This window comes from Girardinichthys multiradiatus, chromosome 24 (assembly GCF_021462225.1).
Source record: "Girardinichthys multiradiatus isolate DD_20200921_A chromosome 24, DD_fGirMul_XY1, whole genome shotgun sequence".
NCBI classification, from domain to species: domain Eukaryota; kingdom Metazoa; phylum Chordata; class Actinopteri; order Cyprinodontiformes; family Goodeidae; genus Girardinichthys; species Girardinichthys multiradiatus.
This window is the reverse complement of record NC_061816.1, coordinates 535,398-554,118: the sequence shown is the minus strand read 5'-3', so window position 1 is coordinate 554,118 and position 18,721 is coordinate 535,398. Positions and strand designations below refer to the sequence as shown.

The window sequence follows — 18,721 nt, the reverse complement described above, 5'->3', positions numbered from 1 at the left end:
TCAGCCATCTACCAGACCTGATTAATACCAGTTTCCTGGAGTTTTGACGTGTTTTTGATCATCTTGTTATAAACCATCCAGTCCTTCCTCTTTAGATGATTGATCAGAGCTCTAAAATAAAAACATATTTATCTACATCCCATAACTTGTCAGAGAGGTGGCAGGGTTATGGGTCAGGCCTCAGAAGACCTATTTTCCTCAGCGTTTCTTCATAAATCACTGTAGAACGCTGTCCGCCAGTGCAGATTCTTTATAGGGGACTCATAAGGAAGTGGCAGAAAAAGCAAGCCTGCAATGTTGGACCTCAACAGAGAACCAGCTAATAGAACACCAACACAGGTGGAAAAAGGAGAACTGAACTCCAAATAAAGACGTGACCTCTGGCAGCTTTGCAGCAGTTATTGACGACCTTCGATCAGCTGAGACCTGTTTTATGATCTCATTGGCTGCTCTGCTGGATTTTTTCTCACAGACATTTCCTCCTCCGCCCTTCCTCTTAAACCTTCAGACATGAGCGCTTGGAAACCTTCAGAAGACGTCTGGTCTGCAACATGGAGGGCTGGTTCTGCGTTGTTCTCATGTTGGGTAGGAAAACCTCAGCTTGTCTCGTTTCTGCTGCAGTTAATCTGTCACTAATAGCAGTCAGAGTTGGTGCTGATTAACATCATTTAACCTTCTGCTGAACCTTCGCTGTGATTGTTATGAAATGGTGAAAGTCAGGAGAGCATGTGAGTGTGAAGCAGGTTAGAAGCAGATGTGGAGAAATCAGAGATGTCAGATCTTTGGAGATCTTTTTGGCTGCTTTTCTTGTCATCCCAACCATTTATCTTCTGGTTCTGTCTGTATATAAACTCCCATGCCACTTTATTAGGCACACTGGCTCAGCATCTTGTTAACCCAAGTAAGAAGGGAGACAGGAGCTTAAATAACCATTGGTTCCAACTAATTCAATTCAGTTCAGTTTTATTTATATAGCGCTAATTCACAACACATGTCGTCTCAAGGTTCTTCACAACAGTCAGGTTCATACATTCCAATTAATCGTAACAATTGAACAGTTCAGTCAGATTCAGTTATTTATTCAAATTGGATAAAAAGTTTTTCTGTCTAAGGAAACCCAGCAGATTGCATCCAGTCAGTGACTTGCAGCATTCACTCCTCCTGGATGAGCATGTAGAGACAGTGGACAGTCACTGGTGTTGACGTTGCAGCAATCCCTCATACTGAGCATGCATGTAGCGACAGTGGAGAGGAAAAACTCCCTTTTAACAGGAAGAAACCTCCAGCAAAACCAGAACCAGGCTCAGTGTGAGCGGCCATCTGCCACGACCCACTGGGGGTTTGAGAGAACAGAGCAGAGACACAAAGAGAACAAAGAAGCACTGATCCAGGAGTACTTTCTATGGGAAGGAAAAGTAAATGTTTAAAAGAACAGATCAACTCTGAGCCAGTTTTCAAGGTTAGAGTCTGAAAGAGAGAACATAGAGTTAGTTACAGTAGAAGCTCAGTCAGTAGCCATGTCTAGGAGAGAGAAAGGGTTAAACACTGAAAGACAGGACCATGTGGATCATCTGTAGAAGGTGAGCATTAAGTTGTTGCCAGCAGAAGCTCGGACGATGCTCCTCTCCAGAAAGGTGTCACAGGTAGACACAGAGTCAGGCCAGGTGTAGCTTCTAGGAAGAGAAAAGAGAGAACAAAGTTAAAAGCTGAAATAACAGCAAATAATGCAAAATTGGAGAGTAGTGTGAGAATGTAGCAGAGAGGGTGAAAGTGGTCATTATGTCCTCCAGCAGCCTAAGCCTATAGCAGCATAACTACACAGATAACTCAGGATAAACTAAGCCACTCTAACTATAAGCTTTATCAAAAAGGAAAGTTTTAAGCCTAGTCTTAAAAGTAGACAGGGTGTCTGCCTCACGGACTAAAACTGGGAGCTGGTTCCACAGGAGAGGAGCCTGATAACTAAAGGATCTGCCTCCCATTCTACTTCTAGAGACTCTAGGAACCACCAGTAAACCTGCAGTCTGAGAACAAAGTGCTCTGTTAGGAACATATGGACCAATCAGATCTCTGATGTATGATGGAGCTAGATCATTAAGGGCTTTATATGTGAGGAGGAGAATTTTAAATTATATTCTGGATTTAACAGGGAGCTAAAGTAGGGAAGCTAAAATAGGAGAAATATGATCTCTCTTTTTAATTTTCATCAGAACTCTTGCTGCAGCATTTTGAATCAACTGAAGGCTTTTAACTGCATTTTGTGGACATCCTGATAGTAAAGAATTACAATAGTCCAGCCTTGAAGTAACAAATGCCTGGACTAGTTTTTCAGTGTCACTCCTGGACAGGATATTTCTAATTTTGGCAATGTTCCAGAGATGAAAGAAGGAAATCCTAGAAACCTGTTTAATATGGGATTTAAATGACATGTCCTAGTCAAAGTTAACACCAAGGTTTTTTACTTTATTACTGGAGGTCAATTTAATGCCATCCAGGTTAAGTGATTGACTAAGCAGTTTCTTTTTTAAAGACTCCGGTCCAAAGACGACAACTTCTGTCTTGTCTGAATTTAGAAGCAAATAATTTAAAGTCATCCAAGTTTTTATATCTTCAAGACATGCTTGTAGTCTATCTAACTGGTTGGGCTCATCAGGATTTATGGATAAGTAAAGCTGAGTATCATCAGCGTAACAGTAAAAATTGATCCTGTGCTGCCTGATAATTTGACCTATTGGAAGCATATATATAGTAAAGAGAATTGGCCCAAGTACTGAACCCTGTGGTACTCCACAATTAACCCTGGAGTTTAAAGATGATTTATCATTTACATGAACTAAGGCCTGCAGAACACCATCCCTGAACTGGTGCACCTTTGAAGCAGATGTTCTACAGTAGTAGGAGACCCCACCAGGTGCCGACCCTGAAGAACAGGAAACTGAGGCAACAATTTACACAGACTCACCAAAACTGGACAAATATAGGTTGGAGAAAATGTTGCCTGGTCCAAGTCTCAGTTTGGTCCAGTCTCAGCTGCAGTATTCAGATGTTCGGGTCAGAACATGGTGGAAACAACATGAAAGCATGGCTCCATCCTGCCTGGTATCAGCAGGTCAGGCTGGTGATTGTGGGTTCATGTTGGGCCCATCGGCACCACCTGAGCATTGTTTCTCCATCCCTTCAGGACCACAGTGGACCTTCTGATGGTTCAATCCAGCAGGACAATGCTCCATCTCACAAAGCTTAGATAATCTCAGACTGGTTTCTTGACCTTCAGTGGTCTTCACAATCACCAGATCTCAGTCCAACAGAACACCTTCGGAATGTAATACAACAGGAGATCCTGTTCAAGAACAGGCATCAGTAAATCATGTCAACACGAACCCGTATGTCTGAGGAATGTTTCTGACTCCTTGTTGGGTCTATGCCATGAAGAATTCAGGTGGAGCTGAAGGAAAAAGGGGGCAAACCTGGTTCCAACAAGGTGTACCTAATATAGTGGCCGGTGAGTTTAGGCACAGTGAATCATAATAAAATAAAACTTCAGGTCTGTTTCTGTTTGGAGTCTTTAGTTGCACATAAACCAAGAACGTTCATTTTAATGTTTTACCAAAGTTCTGAATCCAGAAGATATTGTGTAGATTTATGAGGATAATCAAGGTCATGTTGCTTCAGGACCACGTTTTGGATTTTATTTGTAATTATTGTCTCAGTAGCAACTTCATACAATCATTAAAATGTCTATTGCTTGTTTTTAAATAAATGGCGTAGATACAGGTTCAGGGTTTTCAGACCAAACATTAACCATTGTAGACATCCGTGGAGTCTGCTGGGTTGAAGTCGGTCAGTTCAAAGTTTTGGTTGTTCAGAGAGTTTGTTCCTCTGTATTTAACTGCAGAGATCCTTGGATTTCCATGCAGTCCTACCAGTGGGTCAGTAGAGCAATGGTTCTTGACCTTGGTATGCGACTAATGATCTTTACCAGCCTCTGGTTCGGTTGTTACCTTTAGGTTTATCTCATGAAGATTTTACAGCAAACAGTAACGCTACTCCATGTGTTTCTTCACAGCTGTTCCTTCAACCATCACTGTGGTATCTCTCAGCATCACCTCAGCATCTCCTAACACCACTGACTGTACATCTCCTGCTGTCCTTACTACCACTGCTGTTCATGTCAATGCTCGCTCTGTTAATAAGCAAACCCCTGCTTCCACTGCAAACATCATCATTGGCCTACAGAGACCTGCTGGAACCATGGAGAGCTCACCTCCACTCACTGTTCCTAGAAGCTCTCCCACTGTCGACCCCCTAACTAATGATCCTACCACTACTTTCAACAAGTATACCATCACTGAGGGTCAAACAACTGAAGAACACAGTACAGCCCCCCAGTTCACCACTGCTGAAGGTCGTCCAACAACTCTATCAACACCTGAAGCTACGACAGCTTGGCTTGCAGCTACTACTTTATCGCTTCAGACAACTGTCTCCTCTACAGCCGATCAAATCTCCACGTTTAGCAAAACTACTACCGCTGACAGTCAGGCTACTACCACCCCAAACCTTGCAACTAAAGAAACTACAAGAACAGCCCCCCCATCCACCACTGCTGACACTACAACTGGAGATACTACGACTGAGCCAACAGAGACTATTCCTCTTTGGACTACATCAGTAACTGACACTGCTACAGCTACTCCCATTCCTACTACTACTACTCTTTGGACAACACCAATGATTGATTATACTGATTTTGGTACAACTCAGTTTACATCTGTTTTTCCTTCTGATTCTCCTGCTACTACTCCCATTCCTACAGCTACTACTACTACTACTCCCGATACTACCACTACTACTTCTCCCACTACTTCTACTCCTACTACTCTTTGGACAACACCAATGATTGATTATACTGATTTTGCTACAACTCAGTTTACATCTGTTTTTCCTTCTGATTCTCCTGCTACTACTCCCATTCCTACAACTACTACTGCTACTACTCCCGATACTACCACTACTACTTCTCCCACTACTTCTACTCCTACTACTCTTTGGACAACACCAATGATTGATTATACTGATTTTGCTACAACTCAGTTTACATCTGTTTTTCCTTCTGATTCTCCTGCTACTACTCCCATTCCTACAACTACTACTGCTACTACTCCCGATACTACCACTACTACTTCTCCCACTACTCCTACTACTACTACTACTACTCCCACTACTACTACTACTACTAGACCCACTACAAAGACTCCCACCATCACCACCTCTACTCCTACAACTGCTGCACCACTGAATTGTTCTAATGGGGATAAGGTGGGGGGTGTCTGCATCTGTCCTGACGAATGGACTGGAGAGACCTGCTCAGAAGGTAAGTTCTGCTGACTGTGGACATCATGGTGTCTCATTTGACCATCACTGACATATGGATCGTGTGAAAACAGTAAAGTAAAGGTTGTCTTTATCACACTGAGGCAACATTTCAGCAAACATGTCCCAAAATGTCACAAGTCAAATCTTTGAATGAATCTTTAAATCCAGCGGTGGTCTTCTTTAGTTCCCTCAGTTCTAATGAATCTGGTCAACCTTGGCTAATCTCTACAGGTCCTTCTCAAAATATTAGCATATTGTGATAGAGTTAATTATTTTCCATAATGTCATGATGAAAATTTAACATTCATATATTTTAGATTCATTGCACACTAACTGAAATATTTCAGGTCTTTTATTGTCTTAATACGGATGATTTTGGCATACAGCTCATGAAAACCCAAAATTCCTATCTCACAAAATTAGCATATTTTATCTAACCAATAAAAGAAAAGTGTTTTTAATACAAAAAACATCAACCTTCAAATAATCATGTACAGTTATGCACTCAATACTTGGTCGGGAATCCTTTGGCAGAAATGACTGCTTCAATGCGGCGTGGCATGGAGGCAATCAGCCTGTGGCACTGCTGAGGTCTTATGGAGGCCCAGGATGCTTCGATAGCGGCCTTTAGCTCATCCAGAGTGTTGGGTCTTGAGTCTCTCAACGTTCTCTTCACAATATCCCACAGATTCTCTATGGGGTTCAGGTCAGGAGAGTTGGCAGGCCAATTGAGCACAGTGATACCATGGTCAGTAAACCATTTACCAGTGGTTTTGGCACTGTGAGCAGGTGCCAGGTCGTGCTGAAAAATGAAATCTTCATCTCCATAAAGCTTTTCAGCAGATGGAAGCATGAAGTGCTCCAAAATCTCCTGATAGCTAGCTGCATTGACCCTGCCCTTGATAAAACACAGTGGACCAACACCAGCAGCTGACACGGCACCCCAGACCATCACTGACTGTGGGTACTTGACACTGGACTTCTGGCATTTTGGCATTTCCTTCTCCCCAGTCTTCCTCCAGACTCTGGCACCTTGATTTCTGAATGACATGCAGAATTTGCTTTCATCTGAAAAAAGTACTTTGGACCACTGAGCAACAGTCCAGTGCTGCTTCTCTGTAGCCCAGGTCAGGCGCTTCTGCCGCTCTTTCTGGTTCAAAAGTGGCTTGACCCGGGGAATGCGGCACCTGTAGCCCATTTCCTGCACACGCCTGTGCACGGTGGCTCTGGATGTTTCTACTCCAGACTCAGTCCACTGCTTCCGCAGGTCCCCCAAGGTCTGGAATCGGCCCTTCTCCACAATCTTCCTCAGGGTCCGGTCACCTCTTCTCGTTGTGCAGCGTTTTCTGCCACACTTTTTCCTTCCCACAGACTTCCCATTGAGGTGCCTTGATACAGCACTCTGGGAACAGCCTATTCGTTCAGAAATGTCTTTCTGTGTCTTACCCTCTTGCTTGAGGGTGTCAATAGTGGCCTTCTGGACAGCAGTCAGGTCGGCAGTCTTACCCATGATTGGGGTTTTGAGTGATGAACCAGGCTGGGAGTTTTAAAGGCCTCAGGAATCTTTTGCAGGTGTTTAGAGTTAACTCATTGATTCAGATGATTAGGTTCATAGCTCATTTAGAGACCCTTTTAATGATATGCTAATTTTGTGAGATAGGAATTTTGGGTTTTCATGAGCTGTATGCCAAAATCATCCGTATTAAGATAATAAAAGACCTGAAATATTTCAGTTAGTGTGCAATGAATCTAAAATATATGAATGTTAAATTTTCATCATGACATTATGGAAAATAATGAACTTTATCACAATATGCTAATATTTTGAGAAGGACCTGTATGTGGAGAGGTTACAAAGGGTCAAAATACAGGTACAACTCATTTGTTTGTCTGACAAAGAATGAAAACCCGACATTCAGTGTCAGAAAATGAGAATATTTAAAAAAGTTAAATATTAAAAACTCGTGGCGTATCACCCCAATCAGCTAACGAATTCCAAACACCTGCAAAGGTTTCCTGAGCCTCTAGATGATCTCTGAGTCTGGGTCAGAAGGAGACACCATCACAGGGAAGACTGCTGACTGGACAGAAAGACACCAGAACCGGACAGTTGCTCAGTGGTCCAATGTCCTCTTTCAGATGAAAGTAAAGTTCGTAATTTAATCTAGAAATCAAGGTCCCAGAGTCTGGAGGAAGACTGGAGAGGACCAGAATCCAGGTTGCTTCAAGTCCAGTGCTAAGTTTCCCCAGTCAGCAATGGTTTGGGGTACCATGTCATCTGCTGGTTCTGGTCCATTGTGTTTTCTGAAGTCCACAGTCAACACAACCATCTACCAGGACGTTTTAGAGCCCTTCATGCCTCCTTCTGACCTGCTTTGTGGAGATACTGATTTTATTTTCCAGCAGGACTTGGTACCGACTAACTCTGCCAAAGGTACCAAAACCTGGTTAAATGACCATGGCCAGCAACAGGCCTGACCAGAACCCCACAGAGAATCTATGGAGTAATGACAAGATGAAGATGAGAGACACCAAAACCAACAATACAGACCTGAAGGCCGCTTTCAAAGCAACCTGGGCTTCCTGAACAACTCAGCAGAACCACAGGCGGATCTCCACGCCACACCGCACTGATGCAGTAATTCATGCAAAAGGAGCCCAAACCCAGAACTGAGTCCATAGAAATGATGGTTGTCTTTACCTGGAAGCCATAATCCCCTAATGACAAGAAATAAAGGTTTGAAATGTTTCACTCTGAGAGTGATGAGTCCATATACGAGTTTCACTTTCTGAAGACCGGGACAAAAATGGAGCATGTTTTTCAGAAGCATTGACATTTGGACCACATGTCCGAAAAACTTCTTTCAGCACCAGAATAACACGTTTAGTGGGGAAAATGGTTGTGGCAGCATCATGCTGCGGGGCTACCTTCTTCTACAAAGCAGATTCATTTCAGCTAAATCAACCAAGGAGGGGCTCCCCTACGGTGGAGTTAAAGTTTCTGAGTGGCCTAACCAAAGTCCATAACTAAATCTGACAATCAGATCCTGACCTCTAAATCTGTAGCACTCTGGGGAAAGTAGATGTCCTGACCATCTGAGATTTGAAGAACCTTTGGAGGCCACAGTGCCGTTTTCTGAAATATCAGAAGGGATTGATTTAGGGGGAACAGACCAATGCTGATAGATCATTGCAGCTTTTTAATGTAGGTCATTTTTCCCTCCAACATGAATGTGTCTTCTTGCTACCTCTGGTATCGTCACTGATGTCCAGCCAAAAGCAAAGCTGATCTTTTAAACTTCTGCTTTCAGTGAATTTCTGCCATGAAACAACTTTGAATGGATTCAGATTTCCAAATACAACCAGTGGTTGGTTTGCATATTCAAATGAAATATGTCCTAAAGAAACTAGTGGAGGTAAGTGTAACATCCACAGACCAGATGGACCTCAATCGTCTCTGGACTGTGTGAGCATCACTTTAAATCCCAACATGTCTTCTCATCCTCTCAGCTGGTACCCCCAGGGCTTCAACCAGATGTTCTTCCAGGGGTGGGACACCAGAATTTGACCCACCTCAAGTCTTAGAGTGTGAACAGACACTCAAAGACATCCAAAAAAATGTGAGAACAGCTACATGAACAATTTAATCAGAGGAACTGAAAAGTTCATAATGAGGTTCTCTTTTTGTTCTTCAGCTGACCAGTCTAGCAGACCTGGAGATACTGGCATCCAGCACTCAGCTTCTGACCTCCAGACCTGGAGACCTGACAGCTGAAAACATCACAGTAGCAGCTCAGATCGCCAACACGCTGCTGCTGTCTCCAAACACCTCTGAGGTAGACATTCTGACAAAATCAAGAAGAGAACACCAGATATGACTTTCAGAACATTAGAATATAGCTTGATACTGCATGGATGTATGGAGGCGACCCAGCACTGACTTCAGAGTTCTGGTTCTTGTTTGCAGTCTGTCAGGGTGGCAGCCGTCGCTACCGTCAGCCAGCTGCTCAATGCCACAAAGTCCCAAGAGATGGAGGAGAGCAACACAACTCAGAGGTAAGCAGACATCTCCATGCACTGTTGTGAAGAAAAATGGTTCTATACTTCATACCCGATCAGTGGGTCATGTAGTGGGCCGACCCCTCAGGAACCAACCCCCTGTTCTGGAAAACAGGATGGCAAATTCAATACTCCCAGTGGGTGAACCATTCAGATCCAACCTTGGCTGGCACTGGTCTAGTCCTAACTGGGCTTTATGAGTGTACCACTATGGCAGATCATGCTTTGACCCTGGCAGAACTTTGGTTTCCTGTATAACCAGTGATACCAATATGTGACCACTCTGGTTGTCCAGTTAAAGATGGCAATTACAAAACTGAACCAGAACTAAGATGGCCTTTGCAGGATCTCTGAGGGTCTTTAGTGGTTCAGCTTGCTTCACTTGCATGTATCTCAGCTGTTCTGAGCATGAAAAAACCCTGTTGTTGGTCAATACCAAGGCTGAAAGCAGAGCAACATGTTGTCATGTTGCTCCTCTGAGTCTTCTAATGAAACACTCAGAGACTGACCAACCCAAACAAATACAATCTCAAGGCTTCAGAACCTTGGTTGGATTGATTGGCAGCGAAGGAAGGCAAACATTATGTGAATTATTCTGTTTTATCGATCCAGAGCTCCTGCAGTATAAAAATCTGATGGTGTTACATCTTTCTCCAGAAAGACTGAAACTGATGGTGGGGGTGCAGGAACTTTCACATTAAATGGAAAATAAACTCTGCAGACATGATACCTGTGATCCTAATGCTGTAAATATGTGGTGCAGAACTACATTCTAATAAACTGATACGTTCCTTCTCCCCAGAAAGACTGAAACTGATGGTGGGGGTGCAGAAACCTCCCACATTAAAAGTGAATGAAAGGAAAGTCTGTAGATATTCAGTAAACATCCTTCTGCAGATGTGAACTAGGTGACGGTAGTATTAGAATGAGTGATGTTCTGGAGCATAGCTGCATCTTGGTCCCAGGCAGTTGCTCCAGGTTATTTCTCAGGCTGATTGTTGCAGGATGTGGTAGACCATCCTGGTGAGATGCTGCTGACACATGGAGCATGGAGAAGGTGCAGAAGAGCACCTCAGGGACATGAAAACCAACAGGTGTGTACTAAGACTGTAACAGTGACTGTGCTCCAGCTGCGGTCCAGTAGGTCATTGAGGGGATGCAGGGTGAAACGTGTGTGGTGTGTTATCTTCAGTGGTTTTGTATTGAGAATGTTGCTTTAAATATCTGAAATATACCCACAAATCTCAAGAAGAGCAGGGAACCACCACACTGCATCTTGTTGGGGGAGTTTGTTCTTAAACAGGCCAGAAGATTGAACTGTACGTCAAGTGAAGATGTTTCTGGGAGCTAAAACCTTCAGGTTAACTGAATCAGCTGGTCTCTAACGTTGGTGTGACCTTCCGTTTGATCTGTTTCATGCTCAGCCTGACGCTGACTCTGGATCAGCTTTCTTTGAACCTCAGCCTGACCAACAACACGTCACAGGTGGTCCAACCAAACCTGGTGGTCCAGTCGGCTCAGATTGTGGCTTCAGACACTCAGGGAGTCCAGTTCACCGCCTTTGCAGGTCAGTGGGTCGCTGCCCCTCAGCAGTTAAAGTGTGGAGCTACTCTGATGCTGGTAGACTGACGATGAGAGAAACTAGATAAATGCAGCCGTAAAATGTTATTCCTTTTCATTTTCATTAATTAAACATTTATGACATTTATGAACTTTATGACACTGAAGCATCTCGCTGCATTCAGGGCTGTCTGGCAGCTTTGTGGCCAACAGGATTCAGCTGAACACCAACGTGTCAAAGGTTACCGTGGACAATGGTTTCATCGCCGACGCTCTGGTTCACATCCGCTTCCCATCAGGTGGGTTTCCTGCACCAGAGAACGTATAACCTCCAGTGAGCTACAGGTGACCCTAGATTTGTTCCTCTGCTGTCAGAAGGGGGCGTTGAAGGGAGCCAGCAGCGGCCCAACGTTTCTCTGGGCTTCGTCCTCTACCAGAACAACCGCTTCTTCCCGTCGAGGCTCTACAGGAGGCAGCAGGCCAGAGTCAGGGTCCTGTCAGCTAGCATTGGGGGTCCAGAGCGCAGCGTGGTGCCGCAGTCTGTGGAGATGCATTTCAGAATAACAGTAAGAAACCCATTCCAACACCTTAACTGAGATTAATAACCGATCTGTGCAGACGTGTGAGGAAGCCTCTGGTCGCTGCCGTTTCAGCGGCCTGATAAAACATCTCTACATGACTTCTCCTGCGTCTTCTGGGACTACGGCCAGCAGGACTGGAGCACCCAAGGCTGCTCCAAGGGAAATGCTTCAGACGGAGTTCTGAGATGTTTGTGCAACCACACAACCAACTTTGCAGCTCTCTGGGTGATTTCCACACTTGAACCAGAACATTGCAGTATTTCTTCCAGAGTTGCAGAGTTCTGAACAGATTTGTTTCAGTCATTCAGAGAAAACTACGAGTATGCAGAAACCCTGGGTGTGATCTCCATCGTGGGACTTGCTTTCTCCCTCCTGGGCCTGGTTGTAACCATCATTCACCACCTCAGAGAGAAGTAAGACCATGTCAGATCAGGAACCAGAACATGAAACCAGAACATGAAAGGTTCTAAAGGTCTTTGTTCTTCTGTCTCGCTGCTCAGTTTCCAGAAGAAACCTCGGAATCAACAAACCAAACTCAACTCTAAGGTGTCTCTGCTCTGTATCTACCTCAGTCTGCTGGCCTTCATCATCACCTTCTTGTCTGGAGTCCAGAACTCCAGCCCTCAGAACAGCACCATGGAGGAGCCCAGCGATCAGAACCACATCCCGGCCTCTGATCGGCACGTGGAGCCGGATCGAGGCTCGTGCACGGCAGTGGCAGCGCTTCTGCACTTCTTCCTGCTGGCTACCTTCTCATGGAACAGTGTGTACGGCACCCAGCTGGTTCTGCTGGTCCGCTCCATGCACCGCAGTCTGCCACCATACTGGACTCCTCTCAGCTTGGGAGTCGGATGGGGTACGAGAGTCCGATCAGGTTTTGCAGGATCAGAAATCATGACAGAAGAAACCTGCAAATGAATCACGAAAGAGGTCTTCTGCACCAAAATGATGTCAGTGTCCTTAGAACTTCACCTGGATCTTCAGATGGTTCAGAACAGGATCCAGTAATTATCTTTAACCTTCATGAAGCCCAGGCTACCAAACACCTGCCCTTACCTTTACAAGAAAACCAGCCAACAATAGGTTCAAGTTGTGAAGGTTTAAAGGAAAAAACTGATTTAAGGAGAACATTTTTGCAAAGTTATTGAAAGTTCAGCAAACATGAAGAAAATATCTGTTTTAAGACATATTTCTGCTTTGATTTTAAAACTATTTGACCAATCTCCGAACCTTTTTCAGGCCGTTGCTTCAGTTTGTTTTGCTTTCTGTTAGGAGTCCCAGCCGTTGTCATGGTGATCACACTGGCAGCGACCTACAGGGTGGAGAACCCTCTGGGATACAGACAGGAGGAGTTGTGAGTCGGTTCTGAATCCTCATCTCTTCAGCTCCACTGTGAAGCCCTTTTGATGCTGAACAGATGTTTGATCTGCTGTGTTTTCATGCTGCAGCTGCTGGCTCGCCGCTCTGGACCTGGACAAACACTTCAGCTTTGGGAAACCCATGTTCTGGGCTTTTCTCCTCCCAGTGGGCCTGGTTCTGATCTACAACACGGTCCTGCTGGTCCTCACCTCTCTAACCACCTGCAGGGTGGATCGCCAACTCACCAGGTAACTCACTGCCCCCTGCAGGACACAGTCTGCAGAGCAGGAAACCTTCCGTTTTTGCAAAAATAAGTCAGAACTTTAAATGCGACTTTTTTATGTTTTCAACGCAAGGAAACGTGATACGGCAGGCTTGTTAACGCCATGAAATCATTTTTAAAGATTAATGTTAGTTTTTTAAAAGAAACTCTATAGTCAAACTAACAAATTGACCAGAATACAGTTGTAGTAGAAGTTTCCATAATGTTGATAGGAGATGTAAATATTCTAAAACTCAAACTGATTAATATGTTTTGATAAATGTTCATTTTAAGTTCTCCTAATAACAATAATAATATTAATAATAAAAAGCCATTAATAAGAGAGGGACTGAGTTGGACAATTGGAGCGTGAAAGAAGATTTATCAAAAGTTAAATAGGATGAGAATAAAATGTCTAATTAAAAAAACAAGTTACAGAAAATGAATTTTAAACACGAAATAATCTGATTTCATTGAGTAAATGTTTTAGCAATATGAATGATGTCAGTATCTGAGAACAGTGGTGTTTGAAAACGATGTGATTTCAGAAATAGGACAACTAAAAGCTACTTTGATCCAATTTGATTAAAAATGTTTAACCCTTTATACAGAAAGTAAAAAGCAACGTCTCAAGGAAGTTTTCAAACATTTGTAACATGTTGAATCTGAATCTGACCTGCGAATGGTCATAATGTTCTGCCAGATCGAGGCTATAAGCAGGTAACATGCAGCCTCTGGTTTCTCTCTATGAAGAACCTCCAACATGTTGGATCTGACCTGTTAGTGGTCATAATGTTCTGCCCAGCAGGTATCATGCAGCCTCTGGTTTCTCTCTATGAAGAACCTCCAACATGTTGGATCTTACCTATTAGTGGTCATAATGTTCTGCCCAGCAGGTATCATGCAGCCTCTGGTTCCTCTCTGTGAAGAACCTCCATATCTCACTGACCTTTGTTTCTGTTGACCCGTCAGCACCAGGAGCTCCTCCCTGAACAAGAGGTTCCTGGTCAGTTTCTCTCTGGCTGTGCTGTTGGGATTATCCTGGACTCTGGGATACTTCGTCCTGGTTACCAAGGAAACCCCGCACCTGATCTTCAGCATCCTGTTCTGCCTCTGTACCGCCACACAGGTACGACAACTACCATAATGATCTATAACAAGAATGTTAGTCTGGTTCTGGAGAACTTCACGGTACTGGAGCTGGGTTGGTTAAGGTTTCCATCGATGTTCTCTTGTCCTGTAAAGATGTCACCAGCATGAGGTTGGGATCAAAAGTCACCTCCAGCAGATTCCAGTCTATTTCTGCAAAAAACATCCCATGTCTTCTACCATGAATCATGGTGGTTCCATGACGTTCTGCCACGTCCAGGTCATTCATCAGCCGTCTTCTAGTGTAATATTTCTGAGACTGGGACCATACTAGAGAGGAATCCAGAAGGTCTGTGCAGAGCAGCTCTGTGGGGTTGCAGCACCTCCTCAACCTTAGCCTGGCTCAGAAGAAGGTTCCAGTGATGTGGAAGACCTCCTGTCTTCACCCATCAGTCCTCAATGACTATAGACCTGTTGCCCTGACATCCCACATCATGAAGGTCCTAGAGAGACTCCTGTTGGCCCACCTGAGTAAGCAAACAATAAACCATCAGGACCTCCTTCAGTTTGCTTATCGCTGTGGAGTTGGAGTTGAAGATGCCATCATATACCTGCTTCAACAAACCCACTGTCATCTGGACAAAGCCAGCAGCACTGTGAGGATCATGTTCTTTGATTTCTCCAGAACATTTAATACAATCCAACCTGATTTGCTTTGTCAGAAACTCCAGAAGACTCAGGTGGAGGCCTCAACAATCTCCTGGATTAAAGACTACCTGACAAACAGACCACAGTTTGTGAGACTGAAGGGTTGTGAGTCTAACCAGGTAGTCAGCAGCACAGGAGCACCACAGGGGACTGTACTCTCACCATTCCTTTTCACTCTGTACACCTCAGACCTCCAGAACCAGACAGACTCCTGTCATCTGCAGAAATACTCGGATGATTCTGCAGTTGTTGGTGGATCAGAGATGGACAAGAAGCTGAGTACAGGAAGGTGGTGGACCACTTTGTGGCCTGGTGTGGAAACAATCATCTCATTTTGAACGTGACTAAAACAAAGGAGATGATTTAAGTGAATGGCTCTGCCCACTTCTCAGGACTAGAGAGTCACCCTGAAACTGAGAACATGGACTGTAGATGATCCAGCCTCATGTAGGAGGAGATGCCATGGACCAAGTGAAGCAGATAAAGACGTCTGATCCATAATGGATCAGAGCTCAGAACAATGAACTGATGTTGGCGTGTTCCTGTGGAGCAGCATAGAACCTGGAGCTATTTTAAAGATAATCTTTAACAATGAAGCAGTAGAGTTGGTAATATTCTAGATCTTCCCAGACATCTCCGTGCTCCATGCGTTTGTTGAAGGAACTACAGAAGAACCCTGGACCAAGCCCACTGGCACACTTCCACTGAGACCATCACCTTCTGTCGAATCTTCAGACCCAATATTTACCTTCCTAGTTATTCATTAAGATTCATGGTGTTCAGGTCCAGTGAGAAGTTATCTACATACTGCCTGCAGAAGAAACATCATTCCTTCATAATTAGCCTGTTCCTCAGGAAGGAAGCTCAGAACATCTGATCTCACTCCCACAGCAGAGACTAAAACCTTTAAAAACAGAGATGGGTTGTCAACAACAACTGATTACGTCCCTCTGTGTGTGTGTTGGTGTTTCTCCAGGGGCTGCAGATCTTCATCTTCTTCACCGCCAGAACACAGAGCTTCAAGGCCTCCATGTGGAAATCCATGCACTACATCCGCTCAGCCAGCATCCCATCAAACTCCACCAAGTATTATCTGTGGAGGAACTCTAGGAAGACCAACTCCTCAGAGACATACAGGGACATCATGGACCAAGACACCAGCGTGTAGAACCAGGAAGTCTGGTTTGTATGATGGGATGAAGTTGTTCTGATGGTCCAGCAGAACAAACACCAACCGCTTATCCATCAAATCCTGAGGGAGAACTAACCTGCTGCAACATGCTGGACCAAACTGCTCCATCACCGGGTTCAAACCAGTATTTAAATGGAACAAAAGCAGAACTTTAATTTGACCAAATGATGTAACGATCAGTTATTGATTGGTTTGTTTATAAAGAGATGTTTGATTTTACATGACAGGACCAATGACTGCTGGACCCCACCTCTAACATGGGTGGATGAACTTGGGGGTGGCGTGTTCTGGATTCAGTTGTCTGGTTCTGGGTCATGAAGGATGGATCTGGAATTACCCGACATAATAAAAGCTTAAATACAGACAAATGAAACTCTGCTGACTTTTCCACACCAGGTTGGTTTGTAGAACTGGATCAGTTCTGAACAGCCCTCAGTGGTTCTGCTTATTAATCTGGGCCTAAATGCAGGAAGCGGATCCATCCTGGTGATAATAAAGAAGCTTCACTACTAATGGTTATTTTTATTTCTCAAATTAAATCTGACCTGATGGTTTATTTCTCTGTACCTTTTTATTTACACTGCTGAAAAAATAAAGGAAAAAAATAAAGAAAAAAGTAAAGGGAAAAAATAAAGAAAAAAGTAAAGAAAAAAGTAAAGGGAAAAAGTAAATGGAAAAAATAAAGAGAAAAAAATAAAAGGAAAAAATAAAGAGAAAAAATAAAAGGAAAAAATAAAGAGAAAAAGTAATGGGAAAAAATAAAGAGATAAAATAAAAGGAAAAAATAAAGAGAAAAAATAAAAGGAAAAAATAAAGAGAAAAAGTAAAGGGACAAAATAAAGAGAAAAAATAAAAGGAAAAAAAAAAGAGATAAAATAAAAGGAAAAAATAAAGAGAAAAAGTAAAGGGAAAAAATAAAAGGAAAAAATAAAGAGATAAAATAAAAGGAAAAAATAAAGAGAAAAAATAAAAGGAAAAAATAAAGAGAAAAAGTAAAGGGACAAAATAAAGAGAAAAAATAAAAGGAAAAAAAAAGAGATAAAATAAAAGGAAAAAATAAAGAGAAAAAGTAAAGGGAAAAAATAAAAGAAAAAAATAAAGAGAAAAAGTAAAAGGAAAAAATAAAGAGAAAAAATAAAGAGAAAAAGTAAAGGGACAAAATAAAGAAAAAAGTAAAGAAAAAAGTAAAGGGAAAAAGTAAATGGAAAAAATAAAGGGAAAAAGTAAATGGAAAAAATAAAGAGAAAAAAATAAAAGGAAAAAATAAAGAGAAAAAATAAAAGGAAAAAATAAAGAGAAAAAATAAAAGGAAAAAATAAAGAGATAAAATAAAAGGAAAAAATAAAGAGAAAAAATAAAAGGAAAAAATAAAGAGAAAAAGTAAAGGGACAAAATAAAGAGAAAAAATAAAAGGAAAAAAAAAAGAGATAAAATAAAAGGAAAAAATAAAGAGAAAAAGTAAAGGGACAAAATAAAGAGAAAAAATAAAAGGAAAAAAAAAAGAGATAAAATAAAAGGAAAAAATAAAGAGAAAAAGTAAAGGGAAAAAATAAAAGAAAAAAAAGAGATAAAATAAAAGGAAAAAATAAAGAGATAAAATAAAAGGAAAAAATAAAGAGAAAAAGTAAAAGGAAAAAATAAAGAGAAAAAATAAAGAGAAAAAGTAAAGGGACAAAATAAAGAAAAAAGTAAAGAAAAAAGTAAAGGGAAAAAGTAAATGGAAAAAATAAAGAGAAAAAAATAAAAGGAAAAAATAAAGAGAAAAAATAAAAGGAAAAAATAAAGAGAAAAAGTAATGGGAAAAAATAAAGAGAAAAAATAAAAGGAAAAAATAAAGAGAAAAAATAAAAGGAAAAAATAAAGAGAAAAAATAAAAGGAAAAAATAAAGAGAAAAAATAAAAGGAAAAAATAAAGAGATAAAATAAAAGGAAAAAATAAAGAGAAAAAATAAAAGGAAAAAATAAAGAGAAAAAGTAAAGGGACAAAATAAAGAGAAAAAATAAAAGGAAAAAATAAAGAGATAAAATAAAAGGAAAAAATAAAGAGAAAAAGTAAAGGGAAAAATAAAAGAAAAAAAAGAGATAAAATAAAAGGAAAAAATAAAAGGAAAAAATAAAGAGATAAAATAAAAGGAAAAAATAAAGAGAAAAAGTAAAAGGAAAAAATAAAGAGAAAAAATAAAAGGAAAAAATAAAGAGATAAAATAAAAGGAAAAAATAAAAGGAAAAAATAAAGAGATAAAATAAAAGGAAAAAATAAAGAGAAAAAATAAAAGGAAAAAATAAAGAGAAAAAGTAAAAGGAAAAAATAAAGAGAAAAAATAAAAGGAAAAAATAAAGAGAAAAAGTAATGGGAAAAAATAAAGAGATAAAATAAAAGGAAAAAATAAAGAGAAAAAATAAAAGGAAAAAATAAAGAGAAAAAGTAAAGGGACAAAATAAAGAGAAAAAATAAAAGGAAAAAAAAAAGAGATAAAATAAAAGGAAAAAATAAAGAGAAAAAGTAAAGGGAAAAAATAAAAGGAAAAAATAAAG

The 18,721-nt window shown here is 41.4% G+C and overlaps 1 protein-coding gene and 1 long non-coding RNA gene across 3 annotated transcripts; one reads left to right on the top strand and one right to left on the bottom strand.

Moving 5' to 3' along the window:
• Positions 1-433: 433 nt before the first annotated feature.
• On the top strand, positions 434-16,742 carry adgrg7.1 (adhesion G protein-coupled receptor G7, tandem duplicate 1). 2 transcript variants are annotated; one of them, XM_047355806.1, is made up of 17 exons: positions 434-585; positions 4,067-5,009; positions 5,175-5,374; positions 8,688-8,792; positions 8,887-8,996; positions 9,072-9,212; positions 9,344-9,432; positions 10,860-11,002; positions 11,181-11,294; positions 11,371-11,561; positions 11,649-11,801; positions 11,877-11,989; positions 12,077-12,432; positions 12,849-12,930; positions 13,025-13,183; positions 14,170-14,326; positions 15,971-16,742. In XM_047355806.1, the coding sequence occupies exons 1-17, from the start codon at positions 552-554 to the stop codon at positions 16,160-16,162; spliced, it is 3,282 nt and encodes a 1,093-aa protein (XP_047211762.1). In that variant the 5' UTR covers positions 434-551; the 3' UTR covers positions 16,163-16,742. The 2 variants fall into 2 exon arrangements, with proteins under 2 accessions (XP_047211762.1, XP_047211761.1); XM_047355805.1 differs by having other exon boundaries at positions 4,067-5,374.
• On the bottom strand, positions 9,008-13,167 carry LOC124861854. The gene is made up of 3 exons (XR_007036770.1): positions 12,807-13,167; positions 9,318-9,539; positions 9,008-9,221 (listed from the first exon to the last, which is right to left on the bottom strand). It is a non-coding gene; the product is annotated as an uncharacterized LOC124861854 (long non-coding RNA).
• Positions 16,743-18,721: the final 1,979 nt, after the last annotated feature.

Coding starts and splice junctions, on each gene's coding strand:
- adgrg7.1 (XM_047355805.1), top strand. CDS start 552: ATGGAGGGCTGGTTCTGCGTTGTTCTCATGTTGG. Junction 9,433..10,859: donor GAGAGCAACACAACTCAGAG/GTAAGCAGACAT, acceptor TTTCATGCTCAG/CCTGACGCTGACTCTGGATC. Junction 11,802..11,876: donor CCAACTTTGCAGCTCTCTGG/GTGATTTCCACA, acceptor GATTTGTTTCAG/TCATTCAGAGAAAACTACGA.